Here is a 17,322-nt window from a genome sequence, read left to right as displayed (position 1 = left end):
AGAGCAGAAATGTGTGTGTAATAAATGTTATAAACATCATCATATGTAAGGACGCTGTCGCGCTGTACACGCCCTTGTTTATGGTGGGAATATGCCTGAGGCCCGGCCAAATTGATTTTAACAATTATCCCTCTAGTACTCAAGCCAAGACAAACCAAGTTTCGGATCCGTGTTTTTGTTGATTCCGACATGGTAAGGTACTGGAAATCATTAGGATCGCCAAGGACATGCCCTGTGTGCCTATAGTAGTAAGTGATACGGAGTTGCTTCTTTCCGCCCTTCATTGCTAATTCGGGATCTCCACTATCGTCTTTCATGTTGTGGACTATGAGCTTTGCTGTACATCCGACTTTCTGGCTCTTCTTAAAGACGCGCCTCCTTTTCTTTTGCCTTTGTTCCTGCTCAGGCTCTTGAGGGATGTCTTGAGGAACGTCTTGAAGAGCGGTTTGAGCGCGGTTTTGGCCTCGTGAGTCATGGTTACGATGGCATTCGTAGGTTTGAAAATAAAAATACTTGCTTCTGCCATCTGGCTTATTATCTCAATGTACGCGACGCATCCAGACAAAATAATGATCGCGACTATCTTGCTCAAGCCAAGAGTTGAAGTCCTCCTCGTTAACGTAAAATATTCGGGCAGGTAGTCATACAGTTCCGTACGGGAGTCGTTTACAATATCCTTTATCGTTTCATCATCGAGAGTCGACTTAATCCATTGGTAATCATGCATTTTGAGCGCAATATCTCAGTCGTTATTTCATTCACCTTTGCAAAGACCCTCTCGTCTAGTTCTGAACTTTCTGAGCCATCTGGCATCAGTGAGCTCTCTCCGATACCAACGTCTGCGGAAGGATGGATGCTAGTGGCTTCAAGAAGAGGTATAGGTGGATCAAGCTCTATTTCAGAGTCAGATCCCGACGCTTCATTCGAATAGTCATTGGAGTCAACAATCCACGAGTCCCAGTCAGAGTCTGACTCCTCACTCCCATGGTCACAGTCAGAATCGAACTCTTCTAGATCATCAACACGACCTTGTCTACATCATCCAACAAGTTATTCATATTAAGCTCCAAGCTCTACACAGGAAGCAAGGACGAGGTGAACCAAGAGATGATCAATAAATGTGTTAATATTTATTATTGAAAAAAAGAACATAGCCTTCATACCATAATGTTTTTTCGAGATGATCTACCTGAATGCAGAAATAATACACGTTAATTCACATTCAGATTCATTCAACATTCGGCGTGCAATTGTCAGTTCGTAGGATGAATATCGTTAATGATTTGTATCTGAGAGTTGAGCAAGAACAACCGAAATGTATTATTTTTTTTTGACGAACGCGTGAAGACGAAAAAAAAAGACATATTAGAATCGCTTTTATTATTCCCCTTAATGGTTCTACATTTAAGGGAATTCCCAATGCAATAACAAGCGAGTCAATTGACTAATACATTTAATAGTATTCAAAAAATATAAGGGATCGCGACCAAATGGAACGGGCCATATTTGGCAAAAAAAAAAAAAAAAAAAAAAAAAAAAAACAAACTACAAGCTAAACTTTTACAAGATCCCTCGGATTAGCATTGATGTCGAAAGGGTCTTGTGTGTCGATATCGAGCTCCTCCTAACCTCAAATAAGTGGAATTGCTTTATATGTTACAAACTTCTCTTTTTATGAAAGCTCGACGTCTCCCTCCCTAAAAAAGAAAAAAAGCCCGACGTGAATCTCACCAGTAGTTCTTTGGGTTTGCCAGGAAGGCTCTCTGTCACGTTCGCAAACATGTCTTTAAACTAATGAGCGATATCGGAATGGCTTTAGTGTGGAAGACAAAGACAACACAGGCAGGAAGACCTCTTCAAATATTACAGAAAAAACTTACAAGGCGTCGCCTCTCGGACCATAGTCTACGATGACGCTCCAACTCTTTCGCAACTCGTTGTTTTTCTTCAGTGCTAATGAGCTGTGCTCCAGTACGCAACATTGACAGGTGTTGCGCCAATTGTTTATTCTATCAAGATTATATCGGAAAAGACCCGTTAGTTTTGAGCAGTTGCTCGGGTATGTCTCGACACAAGGGAGTGATTAAGCACATCGAACCTTGTTTGCAATTTGATCTAGCTTGCCAATGATCTGTTCGGTTGTCAGCGAACAATTAAGCGCATGTAGTTCTATATAAGAAGGGATTAATAACGATGAAAACATTGCTCTTCCGCGCAACACCAGCTCAATGGCATTTTCTAGATCATGTCTTCTGTATACCAGACGTAAGCTCTTTGTTTTTGGCTTTTGCCTGTGCAATTTGATTTTGGAGCTTTGCAGTTTCTTGCTCAATGACAACAATCTCTTCAGGTGGTGTGATATCGATCAAGTCCTTGATAAATTTGATAATGTTGAAAAATAGTCAGCAGAGACTCTCCAAAGGACTATAGTCTACTACATGCGCACAAAATAAACCAGTAAATGTATGTACCTGCCGTACGACATAAATCGCCTGCTTCCCATACAGCTTAGTTGTCACCAGTTCCTTGTCAACGAGAGTATTCAAGGCACGTTGGCACTCGGCTTTTGTTATCGCACCATGCAAGTTGGTAATGATGTCCACTAGCCATGGTCAAAACTTCATTAGGCTCAAGGTTCATGTACTTGATCATGAACAAAATAATGCCGGATCCCACACTTACTGACACCATACGGCCTGTTCTGCTTGGTAAGGTAGTCTAGCACGACTTTCTCAGACTGGAATGAGAACAAATTGATCAGTACCATGCCAAAGCAACCCATGCACTTGACAATCCAAATGAACAAACCTTGTCTCCACCTGTCTTGCTAATTGATGATTTTTCCTTTGGCATAGTGGCACAAGACAGAGTATCGCTTCAGCAGAAGTAAAAGAATGTAATCAAAAGGAATAAACCAGTCGAGAGGCGATTGAAAAAGGAAAACGCCACCAAAAGCTTTATTAACTCCAACCGAAGATAGTGGCCGACAGGATGCATCCACTATGCTCCATAAAGATCATTATTAGCATACTATATTTCTGGTAGTCCTCATACGCAAGGGTTTAAATGTCTGTTTTTCGACTGAGGAACATTGCCGACGGCGAACGCGAGCGTCTTCGGTAGAAAGACGTTTGGGTTCAGAGCCACGTGTGCAGGTTGTTCATTGGGATAAGAATAATACTAATGGTCACTTCTTACTTGTGTTCACCACCAAAGAGCAAAAATATATAATATTTGTGTACAATCTTTGCTTCCTCCTACGTTTTCAGTCGATGTCTGCTACCGGCCACTAAGAAAGATACGCGCTCTGTCTAAGAAAATTACAAACTGGTAGATTGATCAACATGAACTTATAACGCCAATTTGCTTTGCTCTCTCCCTGACGGAAAATACGAACAAACACTTCTTGAGTGCAGTGCGTGAACCCAGTTCTTCCTGTTACCAATACAGTAGTTTAATAATCTCTTCTACCCTTCAACGCTAGTAGTGCTCCTAGCATTCTTCTTTATTTTTTTTTTTTTTTCTTCCTCACTCCTTTATTCAAAATCATTGAAGACTTGATTCTAAAATGTAACTGTATGGGTATCTGTCGCGTTATATTTTCTTTCTTTTTTTTTTTTTTTTTTTTTTTGCTTGGGCTATGACTGTGTCCTTTACTAATAGTTTGTTGCCACTACTCCGGCTCGTTTGATTGTATAACTTCGAATAACAGGTGCGGCGAAGATCAGTTGATCCAGTATTGTGCCATCCTAATTGGAATCAAAGGCAACGTTTACACGACGCCGTCCTGGACCTGTGCGAGTCCATGGTTGTAAAACTGCCTTCTAGGATTCAGTCCATCTCCTTACAGTCCCAGAAAAGCCGCTTGTTGATGAGGACATAGTTTCCGTCCCGGTCACTGCAAAGAGTCAAAGGATGTTGAGTGCGTCTTGCAACAATAGAGACGCGGCTCCTAAAATCGCTCTTGCCCACCACGAGTACAGACGTTGATCAAGGCGAGTATAAATTCCTGGATTAGGACACTTGTGAGTCTACTTTCGCAGATCATGGAAGCGAGATTACCCGATTACTCGCAGGATCCCTCGTCTTCTCTGGACCGAATGTCCCGTTCGTGTTGAAGGTAGAGGTGTATGGCTGCAGGAATTCTTGAGACCCTAAAATAAAGACCTTGCATATCTAGACTGGAATAACTACATTGTAAAGGCAACAGTCCACAATCGCTGCCAATGCATCCTCAATGGGACAGCTAAGTGGAATACTCTTGTCACTTCTGCTGTCATTCTAACGGACAGTCGCATCATTGTGGGCTCTACCAACGCCCACTTTAATCCATTCTCAGGAATACCTTGGTTGTGAGACAGTTGCGATCGAAATTCCATAGCGACGCAACGTTTGAATAAGATGTAGCTGTTCATTTCCTTTTCCGTGAACGCAGGTACTTGTCTGTGACCTTAAAGACTCTCTGAGAGCACTTTTTGGAGAATGCCCGAGTGGTACCAAGACAGTTATATATGTATTCTTTCTTCTCTTCAATGATTCAAGACTGCCATTGACGAGTTGGTTGAGAAAGGTATCAAGGACAACAAGGATAACGTGCAAATATTGAGTGATTTGTAGGCTTTCCTTGCTGACTTAGAAAAGCAAGATGCAAGTATCAGCATCTTGGAGCCTGTCAGCCGTCGCCTCCATACCTTAGTTGAACACTGCGGTTACCATATTTCAGGACTGAACCAAGCCGTGGCGACAATGACAGATGGAAGCCTGAATCAATGTCCTATTTAAAACAAAGTTGAATTTAAACGGTGGTGAACAAAAATATCCATTTTAGTTTCATTTAAATATCCTAGTGAGGGCTTGCTTCATCATCATGAACGTTGGCATCAAGAACCCTTCGATCTTGGCAATGAGGCAGCTGCCTTGGAGAAAGATGATCTGCCACCGTCGCTGGATTAGTCGTTTGACTAATCTATGGCGCTGCTAAACAGAGAACTCAATCTTTTACCTTATCTCAGATCTGACCCCTTGCTGCTACATAAAGATTGGCCACGAGCGATATTTTTATCCAAAGCTCCATAGCATGGAGAACTTTTCTGGCAAGATCCTCACGATCAAAAGGCGTATATCAAAAAGCTCTTGGCCGCACAAACGTAAAAGATAAATCTTTCTCTAGTGATCTATACACAATTTGTGCCATTCAAATAAATTTAGGGACATTCATGCCTATGAAGGTCTGTGCGCCCGCATGTTTTGGATTGATTGGATTGATTGGATTGATTGGGCTGATGGCTGGTATCCCAATTGTGGGTCGTAGAAAAGCGAACTGTAAAGCAGTTCGGCTGATCTATAAACATTTCACAGATGGTGAACATGAATCAATGTGGTGACAAAATACGGTTAGTCTACCTTTTAGGATAGCCCCTCATACTTTTAAAGTCTTCATTTGAAACGAAAAGGCAAAGGATAGTAATGCTTTAGTTCATTTTGTGATACTATCTTAGTCCAGGTGTGTCCTAACCCTAATACGCACACATATAAAATCACTATTTCATGATCAACAGCGAAGAAAAAAAAGCATCATAGAATCAGATCAAGTAATAGGAAAAGCAGTTCAGGAAGATTATAGACGAGATGATAACAACAAACATCGCCATGGAGCCCGTAGAAGAAAAAAAAAAATGCTAATAAAAGATTCCTAATTGTCCCTGAGCACTGTGATTTACAACACCGCTGGGACCTGGCTAATTCCCTTTCTGGTTAGACTAAAGTCCATTACGAATTTGTAAAGAACTTTTTAATTGATTTGAACCCGCCCAAAACAGGCAACAAGCACAAGCCCTACTATCTCGCAGATGAACAAACAAGAGACATGGCACATGCGCAGAGTTTTTTCTTCCTTGGTGTTGTGATGATAATTGCATAATTGATTTCTCTCCTTTGTGTCAACAAAATTGCGAATGGTTAGCAAGTGAACCTACTTGTTTTCTACCTCGTTTGCAATTGACTTTTTTTTTTGTGGGTTAAAGAAAGTTGAGAACATTCAGAATAATTTTTTTGTGTTTCTATTGGTACCAATCAGCGTATTTATATTACTTGTGCTATAGACTATTGCTATAACCATAATCGTAACCATCTGTATTCATTTTTGACTATTGAGGAGAAGCATGTTCATACTCTTTGAATGAATTTATATATTTTATAAGCTATTAAGAGAAATGGTAAATGGTGTATAATATTTTGTTAGTGATTGTGCGTGTAGAAGGAGATTAAGAAGGACGAAAGATCCTAAGAAACAGATATATATATACTCACTTTTCTTTTGTTATGTTCAGGATGGGTGGCGGGGTGCTTATTTTATTTGTACAAAAATATACAAATGCCCGAAGAAACATTTTCGAAGTAAGGTTGGTGAATCATTTGTGCAGTAGTGCCGATGGGCTCATCCTCAAACTGAGCTACTATCATGCCTAGAAGCTAGCAGTCAGGTACTATTTATTAGGCTGAGCTAATGGCATTGGCTGGTGGATAATGTACTAAAAAAGACTGCAGCGATGGCATCCTTCGCCTCCCGTTGGCTCTAATTCCATGTACACTACCAAACACCCCTAACTCGCTCCTTCGTACATGTACACAATATTCATTTGAATATTTGACTGTGCACTCCTGTTCTAATCCAAATCGATTAGTAACTCTCAGTCACATCTGTGCCAACACTAGACTCCAGACATATCGCACTAAATACCACCCCACTGTTCTCCTGTAACATGTGCTTCAAAAAAGGAAAAAAAGAAAAAGGAATGATAACTCTACTCGATGTTTATATTTTAATGTCTCCGAAGAGTTGCCATTGGTGCCCAATGCGACCAATTTGGATCGAGAGGTTGAGCAGCGAGTCAGCATTCATCTTTGCTCCACCTTGCTGCACTACTTTTTTTTTTTTTTTTTTTTTTTTTTTTCTATTGTCTAAATATAATATTATTGTCACTGAAATATGTTGTCTGTACAATAAATCATCTTACTATTGGCTATCTTCATGACCAACCATCCATCATTGGATTCTGTCGTCTCATGACAAGTTTTTTTTTTTTTTTTTTTTTTCTTTACTGCACAAGTACACAAAAGACCCAACAACATGATTCGCCCTTTTTTTTCTTTTTTCTTTTTCAAGAACAAGTGGATGAATAAAATAACAAAAAAACCTCTTCTTCTACCCTTTATCTCTTTTTCTTTTTTCTCTTCGCTTTCCTTTCCCCTTTGTCCTTTCCTTTCATCCATTCATCCTTTCCTTCCTTCCTTCCTTCCTTCTCTCCTTCCTTCCTTCCTTCCTTCCTTCCTTCCTTCCTTCCTCTTCATTTCTCCTCATCGCTGACTCTCTTTTTGCTTACATCATTGATCCTGTCACAAGCTCACTTTTCCTGACCTCCCCCTTGTCACTCCTCTCTTTCTCCCCGCCTTGTCTTTCTCTTTCTAGTTCATTAACCCTGTCTTTATATCCTTCCTCTCAAATCACATCTTGCTCTTTTCTCCTATCCGTTGCATTTTCTTTTTTCTTCACTCTCTAACCGCCACTCTATCACATTTAATGGCCGGTCCCACCATGTCAGCCTCTCATATTATCCATCGCGGACGTAGCGTCTTCTCAAAGCTCAACAAGAAATACAGGCTCCCTGTCTCCACTGTCTCCTCTGCTAGTGGTGCACCTATTTGCTCTTCGTCCTCTTCCTCTCTATGTCCCTTCTCAACCACTTCTTCCTGCGATTCATTCTCAAAAGCAAATGCACCTTTGGCAGATACTTCGGTTGCTTCTGCAGTTATTCAGGATCCTCAGGATGCTGCCCGGGCTCAACGCCTTTTTGAGCTTGCTCAGCAGTTGCTCTTTGGCCGTCACGGCCACACAAAGGACGAAGCTGCGGCTGTCGAATATTACCGTATGGCTGTGCAACTCGGTCATTTGGAGGCGCAGGGCGCTCTCGCTTTTTGTTACGAATTCGGCCTAGGAATCCAAGCGGATTTCGTAGAGTCTGAACGCCTTTACATCCTCGCTGCGGAACGAGGCAATGGTCTTGCCATGTCTCGCCTTGCTTTCTTGCGCAAGTATGGCCGTCCATCTGTCAAGATCGATCGTATCGAGTCCGAGTACTGGCAGCAAAAGATCAACCAACAAGGCCCCTCCGCCTTGACCTGGCTCATGGAAGCTGCCTCTGTCGATAACCACGACTGCTGTCAGTATGCTCTCGGTGTCTGCTTCCATGATGGTGTCGGAGTCGAGAAAAATGCAACTGAAGCTTTTTGCTGGTACCAAAAGTCTGCTGAACAAGGTAATGCACGTGGCCAAGGTATCCTTGGCTATTGCTATGGCGAGGGCTTTGGTGTGGAGCGCGACCGTCATAAGGCCATGTACTGGTATCGCATTGCTGCTGAACAGGGCGAGTCCGTAGCCTTGTATAACATCGGATACTGTTATGAAGATGGTCTCGGGGTCGACCGTGACCCTTATGAGGCCGTCAAGTGGTATCGTCGTTCCGCCGAGCTCGGCAATGCTTTTGCTCAAAACTCACTCGGATATTGCTATGAGGATGGCGTCGGGATCGAACAAAACCTGGAGCTCGCAGCAGAATGGTATACAAAATCAGCAGAGCAGGGTTACCCCTGGGCAGAGTGCAATCTCGGATACTGCAATCAGAACGGTATCGGTGTGCCTAAGGATGATGCCAAGGGCGCATACTGGTATCGTAAGGCTGCTTTACAGGGACATGCACGTGCTCAACACAATCTCGGATTCTGTTACCAGAACGGCATCGGTGTTCCTAAGGACCCTGTCGAGGCCGTCAAGTGGTACATGAAGTCTGCAGAACGCGGTAACATCTTTGCGTTCCATTCACTTGGATATTGCTATCAGAACGGAATTGGTGTTCAGCAAAACCTTGATGAAGCCGTATACTGGTACTATCTCTCCGCTGAGGAGAACCATGCGCCTGCTCAACTCTCTCTCGGTTATTGCTTCCGTAATGGGGTCGGTGTGCCCAAGGAGCCTAAGGAGGCTGTCAAGTGGTTCTATCGTTCTGCCATTCAAGGAAACGCGCTTGCTCAAAACTCTCTTGGATTCTGCTATGAAGAAGGTCTCGGTGTTGAAAAGGATCGCAAAAAGGCTGTGTTTTGGTATGAAAAATCAGCAGCACAAAACAATCCTTGGGCTCAGTGCAACCTTGGCTTTTGTTATGCCAACGAGATCGGTGTGGACCAGAACTATGAAATGGCAGTCAAGTATTATTCTTTGGCGGCCGCTCAAAACCACGCTCGTGCTCAAGACAAGCTAGGCGTATGCCTACAGCTCGGTCAAGGAATTGCACAGGATGTTAAACTTGCTGTCCGTTATTTCAGACTTGCTGCTGAGCAGGGCCATTTGGCAGGACAATACCATCTCGCCAATGCTTTGGTGAGTTGATAGACCTTGGTTTTATGTAGTATTCTTGATCGTCCAAGGGTGCGAATCCTCATTATTATAGATCTTTGACTGATTTTTTTTTTTTTTTTTTTTGAAAAAATGTTTGGCAAAATAGGAAAAGGGCTTGGGATGCGATGTCGATCTTGAGGAGGCATCTATGTGGTTCGAGCGTGCTGCAGCAAACGGATGCAGGACTTCACATGAGCGACTTCAGCGTTTGTTAGCACGCGCATGTCTCCAGAATGGCCTGGAAAGCAACTATAACGGGCTATTCCTTGGTGCTATTGGACACTGTGCCCCTGCAGCATAATTTATTGATCCTGTTTCTATGTTTCTATTGTGTATTCCCAGGGCTATGAAACCCCAAGCTCTTCATGCGTCATATTCCATTTCTTGCATTCTTTCCTTTTTTTTTTTTTTTTTTTTTTGTAACTTATATATCATCCATCTTCCTGTAATTTTATCGTAGCTGTTTTTGTTAGTTTTTTTGCTTTTGTTTTTGTTGCTTGTCTTGTTTGTTTTTGCTTTTGGTTTTTTTTTTTTTTTTACGAGAATCTTGCTCTTCCAGTCTCATTATACACTAAAACAGTCGAATAAAAAGAAAAACTCATTTATCAATTCAGAGTAAACTATGTTGGGCAACTTTTCAACCGATGCCATTCCTCTATTGTCAAACCAGCCATCCAATGCCTCCAATGACAAATTGTTTTTCCAGTCATGGATTACATTGCCCTGAATTAAGATCTGCCTACTCAGCATCCCGATCACAGTGATCTCTAAACGAAACCCAGCTGCCTTCCAGTTCATCTTTCTATGTGTCTTTCGGGGCCACTCAATGATAAACATGGTAAAATTTTTATTAACGACTCATGTCTATCTGGAGCTTTGTTCGGTCTTTTTTATGTTCATTCTCTATTAATCTTCCGCTGCTCTTCCTTCCCTTTTCTCTCGCCCCTACTTTTTGTTCCAAGCCCTCTTACACTCCTTGAATAGATCGCATCGCAAAGGGCCTTTCAGCTGTCGTCTTTTCTGAGACCAACAATTAAACAAGATCATACCGATCACCCCACCATCTGTATTCATATTTCTGCTACTATCTCCCCATCTACGAATCGGCCAAACATCTGGCACATGGCTACCACAAAGAACATCCTCGAGAATATTTTTGGGATGCTGGGGATCATCTTTTGGAGCTTACAGTTGTTACCTCAGGCCATTGATAATTACAAAACCAAGTCTACGAAAGGTCTATCCTGTTCCATGTTTTTCATTTGGACGTTGGCTGCCCTGGGATTTGGATCATATGGCGTAGTGGAAGGGCTGTCAATCCCTATCATTGTCCAGCCACAAATATTTGGCTCGTTGTCAGCATTGTGCTGCCTACAATGCCTTTACTATGGCAAGAGGACCCAATGGTCTATCAAGAACACTATTATAGGTGGCATTTTAATGTTTGTGGCTATGGCGAGCATTCAAATTGCTGCTATATATGCTACAAGGGTAAGATATCTGATGTTAGTCACTGTATCTATCGCATTGTGCATTGAAACACAGAAAAAGATCTTTATTTTGTATATAATGACCATGTTTGCATTTGCAATAGGCAGGTAAAGATCATGAGGTTCTAGGTACGACGATCGCAGCGGGACTGATTCCTATCATTCTACTAGCCATTGGATTTATACCTCAGTACATTGACATCTATAAAAGCAAGTCCGTAGTAGGTGTTAGCATGGCATTCATCGCTGCGGATGCTATGGGCGCAATGTTTTCGATTATCAGTCTTTGCTTCCGTGATACGTTCGACCTCTTGGCTACACTCAACTATGTCGTAGTCCTAATCTGCGATTTCATTATTTTTGGATTTTATGTTTACTACAACAAAATGAATCCACAGATCAAGGATAGCAGAGTCAACAATGAAATTGAAAGGGCGAGGAAGCCAGAATCCACAATTGTCACCATTAGGGAGTCTCAAATATAGGAGAAAGATCATGTATACTTTCCTTCATAATGAAAGTAGAATTATAATTCCAAATACATTTACCGGCTTGAAGAAAACCTTATTTATCCATAGTTATACTATTCTCATATAACTTTTTCACTGCTTTACTACTAATATGTTTATAATCCAACATCCATGGTCAAATATATATACCATATTATTTGAAAATCTCTCATCATTTCTCCTGCATCTTCATGCATAATAAAACAGTAGCAAGCTCAAGCAAGGTAATTAACCAACAAAAAAAATAAATAAATAAAGATAGGGTGAAGACGCGTCTTTGGCTCGTAACTATTAGTAGGATGCGTGGGTAAATGTATTTGCAAGCGACTATAGGAGGGAGTTATGATGACAAATGGTGGTTATTTTATGCGATACAAGTGTCGCAAAGTCAGTGGCAGAAAGAAACGGCTGTTCGGTCACATCAAGCCAACATGCGGTAAATACTTCAAGTGCATCACTTGGCTTAAACTTTAGCATTCCCAGCTGCCAATTTAGTTGTACAATATGCAAAGACAAAGATAAACAATGCTCGCATCCACCCAACCCCTACATGTAAATGTACAGCAACAGATCTTTGTTACTACTGTTGTTTTCCTTCTTGACTATGTACAGGAATGCAGTTTAGACATATCATACCAACCGGGTGTTTCTTCCGTTGGCTTATTGAGCCAGCATGTAAGGAATCTGCAGCTTCACCCAACAGAGATGGAGAGAAAAGTTTTAAGAATGATAGACAGATAGTCTACTGAAGCACAATACAACTGTCCTTACGAACGTATTCTACCCTTATATTAATTGAATTAGCTCTAAAAAGAGCGATGCTGAATAGACATGAAGACAGGCATTCTTTGCGGGGCTGTCAAATTATCTCATAATGTGAATGTGAAGGTGAGGACAGTAATACGTGATGACAGACTACTATATGCTGAAGACTGGGATGTTCACGACACTAGGATAGATATACTTTCTTTTTAAAGTGTGTCCGCCGTACGTGTGTTTTAAAGATAGATAGGAAAAGACTGTTGCACTAACTTAACTGTATTCTGTTGGAATGAAATGATATGCAATGTGTATCCACATGCATGAACACAATGTTTATTTATGACCCGATGGATAAGGAGAGGGAGAATGTGGCCTGTTCAGTTGTATGGAGGAACGGTGTGTGGCCTGATTTTCTGTGCTAGCCTTGTCAATTATATCTACTATCTCAGCCTATTTCGCTTCTAATTGACCAAATGGCCCAACAGAATCAGACGGACTTTGATTTATTTTTTTATTTTTTGTAAGTTACTTCGGATAGGATAGGTCGGGACTGAAATGCGAACTCTTCACAGCATTTGAAAGTTGTTCATTTCTTCCATCTCATTCCTATTCCTCTTTTCCTTCTTTTCTCATCTTCACCACCACTCTCCTTGCTCCCACTTGTTGCATCGTCTAGATATCATCCCGTTCTTGTTTCTTTACTGTAGAGACATAGCCAGACACGCCTTGGCTCTCTACCTCGACACCTCCCTCTTGCAGTCATCTCTGGTTTCTCATCAGCTATCATGACCGGAAAGACCCATACCCCTGAGGCAAGAGCCACCAAGGATCATCATCCTCACGATAACAGCACGCATGGTCGCAGGAACAGTCACCATCGCCATCATCGCACTCATCATCATGATGATCTTGATACCATTGCATTGGATTCTCGCTATCAGAATTCAGCTCTGCGTCGCTTTCTGCACACATTGGCCTCAGTTACCACTATGCATCCTATCGAATCCATATCTCTCTGTTTAGTCCTAGCCTCATTTGCATACTTTACTCTCTTCAATACCATCCGCCATTCTACCTTTTTTGACATCAATAATGTAGTAGTTTATCAGCCTGCTACTGTCATTGCTAAACCTGGCATGGACAGCTTCATGCCCTTTGACAAACGTTCCAACAAAATCCCTAGAAATGCACAACAATTACAACTGAATCAGGTTTTGATTACTGCCGATCCTTCCGTTTCTGCGTCCTGGACTACCGCCGAGTGTAACGATGGTTGCTCAAATAATGCGATGAAGAAATCTCTACTTACTTCTGTTCTTCAGCTGCAAAATCTGATCGAAGATCAGGTCTTAGTCTCACCTATTCACCTCTGGGATAAAGATATGCAGAGCTTTATCAAAGATGGTGAGGTGCTCACTACTGTCACTGAAAACATGGATACTATCGACTATCTCTTCAAGGAAATTCGTTCCACTATCGTACCTGGATCCATCAATGATAGTACCTCGACCCTTGCATCTGTGCGCACCCCTACCCCAGCCTTGGTGCTATCATATGCGTTTGATGCTAATGGTCCATTCCAGTCCAGATTGGCACAGGCTTGGGAGTCTAAGGTTGCCCATCTGCACACACCTACCATGAAGTCACAGTCTAGGATTCTTCAGGACGAACAATCGGCTCTGGCTTGGATTGCCGTTGCGCTGCTCGATGTCACTCGGAAGATCCAGGGCTTAGTGCAGGTAGAGAGTTGTTATACATCTTTCTTGACCGGACTGAGCACTTTGAATTCGTGTCTAACTCACACTGCATTTTTTTTTTTATGGGCGATCAGAAAGCAAGTACAATCGACGTTTTTGTTATCCTGACAGCCTACTTCATCATGTTTTGCTCTTTTGGTCTGCTCTTCCACAATTTACGCAGACTTGGCTCCAAGTTCACGCTCGGTGTTTCCGTGCTTGTCGGCGGCGGATTTGCATTCATGGGTGCTGTTATTACCGTCCACAATCTTGGTATTTATGTTAATCCAATCCAGCTCTCTGAAGCCATCCCCTTCTTCATCATCACTGTTGGGTATGAACGTGCCTACACACTTTCCAAAGCCATTCTTCGCCCTAAAATTGCTACAGACCATGTCCCAGAGTCCATCCAAAAGCATGTTGTTTCTGCAATCGAGTCTGTCGGTCCCATATTGATCCGTAACTGTGCCATCGAAATTGCAGTTTTGCTCTGCGGTTTTCTCTCGGGCATCCCTGGACTCAGGGAGTTTTGCTTGCTCGCCGCCTTTATGCTCTTCTATGATCTGTGCCTTCTCTTCACTTTTTACACCGCCATTCTTACCCTTAAGCTGGAGCTGCGTAGGATCCGTGAGAGCAGCAAGTCGCCTGCATATTTCAGAGAGCTAACGTTGATAGCCTTGCTCGGACACAGCGCTGAGACGGCTGAGAAACAAAGTCCCGCCTCAGGGGTCCATTCTACCAAGCCAGAAACACGCATTGTGGCCAGGATGAAGCTCGCTATGATTGTTGGATTTGTTGCTATGCATCTTTTCAATGTTTGTACCACTTTGACAACCCCTATTACTGTAGACGCGTCTTTTGGTTCTTCTGTCGATGTCTCCAGCCCCACGGTTGCCCCTGTCCTTGATAGCCTTTTAGCAGTGCATCGTGCATCAAACCTTAAGGATCTACCCATGATTGTCGAGGTCGCTCCTGCGCTTACTTTCCAGTACCAGACTCCTATTGCCAGCACTGCTACCCAATGGACTGAACATCCTGTTGAAAAAATGATAGATCTTTGGTCTTACTTGATTCAGGATCCAGTGCTATCCAAATACATCTCGCTGACCCTGGCTGCTTCACTGTTGCTCAACATTTTTTTGCTCAACGTCGCTAAGCAGTCTCGCCAAGGTCTTGCCGCACCTCCATCTCAGACCCAGATCTCCTCTTCTGCCTCTGCAACAGGTCCTTCAACCACCACTGTGACAACTGTAGTGGCGACGACGACTAAGATTGCCGCCACGTCTCAGCAAAAGGTGCCTGCCAAGGTCCAGCCTACACATATTCCAAAAGTCGAGTCCCTTCCAGAGCCTCAGCCAGCCTATACTGACTCGGATTGCAATAAGGAAAATTGGGCCTTGGTTCGTCCAATTGAAGAGTGCCTGGCATTGGTTAAGACTCCTGGCGGTGCAACCTCTGTAACGGATGAAGAGATGGTGATGCTTGTCAATAGCAACAAGGTTCCGTCATATGCCCTGGAAAAGACTCTTGGTGACCTGACTCGCGCAGTCAAGATTCGTCGTGCTCTCATCTCGCGTGCATCCCACACCAAGACTCTGGAGACCTCACTCTTGCCCATGCATCATTATGACTACTCTAAGATTATCGGTCAGTGTTGCGAAAACGTGATCGGATACATGCCTTTGCCAGTTGGTGTTGCAGGGCCTTATAATGTAGACGGAGAGATGCTTTATTTACCGATGGCAACAACAGAAGGGACATTGGTGGCTTCGACCTCTCGTGGATGTAAGGCTATTAATGCTGGTGGTGGAGCAACTACCGTTTTGTTAGCAGATGGCATGACTCGTGGGCCTTGTGTTGAATTCCAAAACGTAACTGAGGCTGGTGCCTGTAAGAGGTGGCTGGATACGGAAGCAGGCTTCGAGGCCATGCAGGAGGCATTCAACTCGACTACACGCTTTGGACGTCTGCGTAAGCTCAAAGTGGCCGTTGCAGGTCGCCTAGTCTATATTCGATTCTCAACAACAACAGGAGATGCTATGGGTATGAATATGATCTCCAAGGGATGTGAGCGTGCTTTGGAGGCCTTAGGTGAAAAGTTCCCCTCCATGATGGTTATTTCTCTTTCAGGAAACTACTGCACAGACAAGAAGCCCGCGGCGATCAACTGGATTGAAGGTCGTGGAAAGTCTGTTGTAGCTGAAGCAGTGATTCCTGGCAAGGTTGTCGAATCTGTGCTCAAGACGACGGTCCATGCTTTGGTTGAGCTAAATACTAGTAAGAATTTGATTGGATCAGCCATGGCAGGCGCTATGGGGGGTTTCAACGCACATGCCGCCAATATCCTGACTGCCATATACTTGGCCACTGGTCAGGATCCAGCTCAGAATGTCGAATCTTCGAATTGTATCACACTCATGAAAGCTGTCAACGATGGTCAGGACTTGTTGATCAGCTGCACCATGCCATCGATCGAAGTTGGTACTCTGGGTGGTGGAACTGCTTTACCCCCACAGGCCGCCATGCTGGAGATGTTAGGAGTTCGCGGATCTCATCCTGAGGTCCCTGGTGCTAATGCCCAGCGTCTAGCACGTATTATTTGTGCTGGTGTCATGGCTGGTGAACTGTCGCTTTGTGCTGCTCTTGCTGGTAAGTTAATATTTTGCGCTTTTGACCATCAACATGACCCTTTTACTGTCAGTCCAATAGGAATTATGCCGCTTGGATTCTTATTTTATTTTTTTTATTTATTTACTAAAAAATAGCTGGGCACTTAGTCAAGGCCCACATGGCTCATAACCGTGCTCAGCCCGCGCAAACTGCCATCACTGCAGCTCCCACTACAACCGCTACGACCACGTTGACAGTTGCCTCGTCCTCGTCCGTAGCACTCACATCATTATCAACAGCATCACCATCATCATAAGCATCTGCAGGAATCATAGAGAAATCCTACAGCAAACCAAAAGTATCTACATTTTCTCCTAGACAAACACCCCTCTCATTTCTGTTTTTATTATTTTAAACAATCATTAAATGTTATATTGACGACAAACAGTCTACTTGACAATGCAGATTCCTGTTTATCTGAATACACGGTCTAATTGTTGCTATGAATTCCGATTTGGGCCTTATTTTCTTTACATAATTGTCTAATGCTACAACTACAAATTACCACAAGACACCAAAAAAAGAAAACCTGCTTTGACAATCTTTTTGTATTTGCTGATGTCAATCCATCAACATATATCTCTCTGTGTAGAGAAAAGATGAAAAAATTAAAGATATGAACGAATAAAGGAATGAAAGAAGGGGATGCCAATTACACGAAAGAATGGAAGTGATTGAACGGGGATGAAAGAATCACAAGTTGC

General features: G+C 42.8%; 4 protein-coding genes across 4 annotated transcripts; 3 read left to right on the top strand and 1 right to left on the bottom strand.

Annotated features, from left to right (window-relative positions):
* Window positions 1-1,545: 1,545 nt before the first annotated feature.
* BCR41DRAFT_418807 (Tat binding protein 1-interacting protein-domain-containing protein) lies at window positions 1,546-2,853 on the bottom strand (the record flags this gene model as incomplete). Its single annotated transcript, XM_022029673.1, has 8 exons — window positions 1,546-1,624; window positions 1,732-1,791; window positions 1,881-2,009; window positions 2,099-2,169; window positions 2,261-2,372; window positions 2,472-2,602; window positions 2,683-2,737; window positions 2,809-2,853. The coding sequence occupies 8 exons, from the start codon at window positions 2,851-2,853 to the stop codon at window positions 1,553-1,555; spliced, it is 675 nt and encodes a 224-aa protein (XP_021885504.1). The 3' UTR covers window positions 1,546-1,552.
* Window positions 2,854-7,178: 4,325 nt separating this feature from the next.
* On the top strand, window positions 7,179-9,848 carry BCR41DRAFT_317485 (hypothetical protein). Its single transcript, XM_022021283.1, has 2 exons — window positions 7,179-9,433; window positions 9,558-9,848. The coding sequence occupies exons 1-2, from the start codon at window positions 7,580-7,582 to the stop codon at window positions 9,750-9,752; spliced, it is 2,049 nt and encodes a 682-aa protein (XP_021885503.1). The 5' UTR covers window positions 7,179-7,579; the 3' UTR covers window positions 9,753-9,848.
* Window positions 9,849-10,573: 725 nt separating this feature from the next.
* BCR41DRAFT_331490 (PQ loop repeat-domain-containing protein) lies at window positions 10,574-11,462 on the top strand (the record flags this gene model as incomplete). Its single annotated transcript, XM_022021802.1, has 2 exons — window positions 10,574-10,960; window positions 11,046-11,462. The coding sequence occupies 2 exons, from the start codon at window positions 10,574-10,576 to the stop codon at window positions 11,424-11,426; spliced, it is 768 nt and encodes a 255-aa protein (XP_021885502.1). The 3' UTR covers window positions 11,427-11,462.
* Window positions 11,463-12,781: 1,319 nt separating this feature from the next.
* BCR41DRAFT_345920 (hydroxymethylglutaryl-coenzyme A reductase-domain-containing protein) lies at window positions 12,782-17,151 on the top strand. The gene is made up of 3 exons (XM_022022804.1): window positions 12,782-13,951; window positions 14,044-16,597; window positions 16,714-17,151. The coding sequence occupies exons 1-3, from the start codon at window positions 12,998-13,000 to the stop codon at window positions 16,872-16,874; spliced, it is 3,669 nt and encodes a 1,222-aa protein (XP_021885501.1). The 5' UTR covers window positions 12,782-12,997; the 3' UTR covers window positions 16,875-17,151.
* The last annotated feature ends 171 nt before the right edge of the window (window positions 17,152-17,322 follow it).

Source organism: Lobosporangium transversale, assembly GCF_002105155.1.
Source record: "Lobosporangium transversale strain NRRL 3116 chromosome Unknown BCR41scaffold_3, whole genome shotgun sequence".
In the NCBI taxonomy this organism is placed as follows: Eukaryota; Fungi; Mortierellomycota; class Mortierellomycetes; order Mortierellales; family Mortierellaceae; genus Lobosporangium; species Lobosporangium transversale.
The sequence above is the reverse complement of the archived record's forward strand: the minus strand, read 5'-3'. Positions and strand labels throughout refer to the sequence as shown.

Excerpts from the sequence above, each read along its gene's own strand:
- BCR41DRAFT_317485 (XM_022021283.1), top strand. The coding sequence starts at position 7,580 with ATGGCCGGTCCCACCATGTCAGCCTCTCATATTATCCATCGCGGACGT. Across the intron at positions 9,434-9,557 it reads ACCATCTCGCCAATGCTTTG|GAAAAGGGCTTGGGATGCGA; the intron begins GTGAGTTGATAG and ends TTGGCAAAATAG.
- BCR41DRAFT_345920 (XM_022022804.1), top strand. The coding sequence starts at position 12,998 with ATGACCGGAAAGACCCATACCCCTGAGGCAAGAGCCACCAAGGATCAT. Across the intron at positions 13,952-14,043 it reads AGATCCAGGGCTTAGTGCAG|AAAGCAAGTACAATCGACGT; the intron begins GTAGAGAGTTGT and ends ATGGGCGATCAG. Across the intron at positions 16,598-16,713 it reads GCTTTGTGCTGCTCTTGCTG|CTGGGCACTTAGTCAAGGCC; the intron begins GTAAGTTAATAT and ends ACTAAAAAATAG.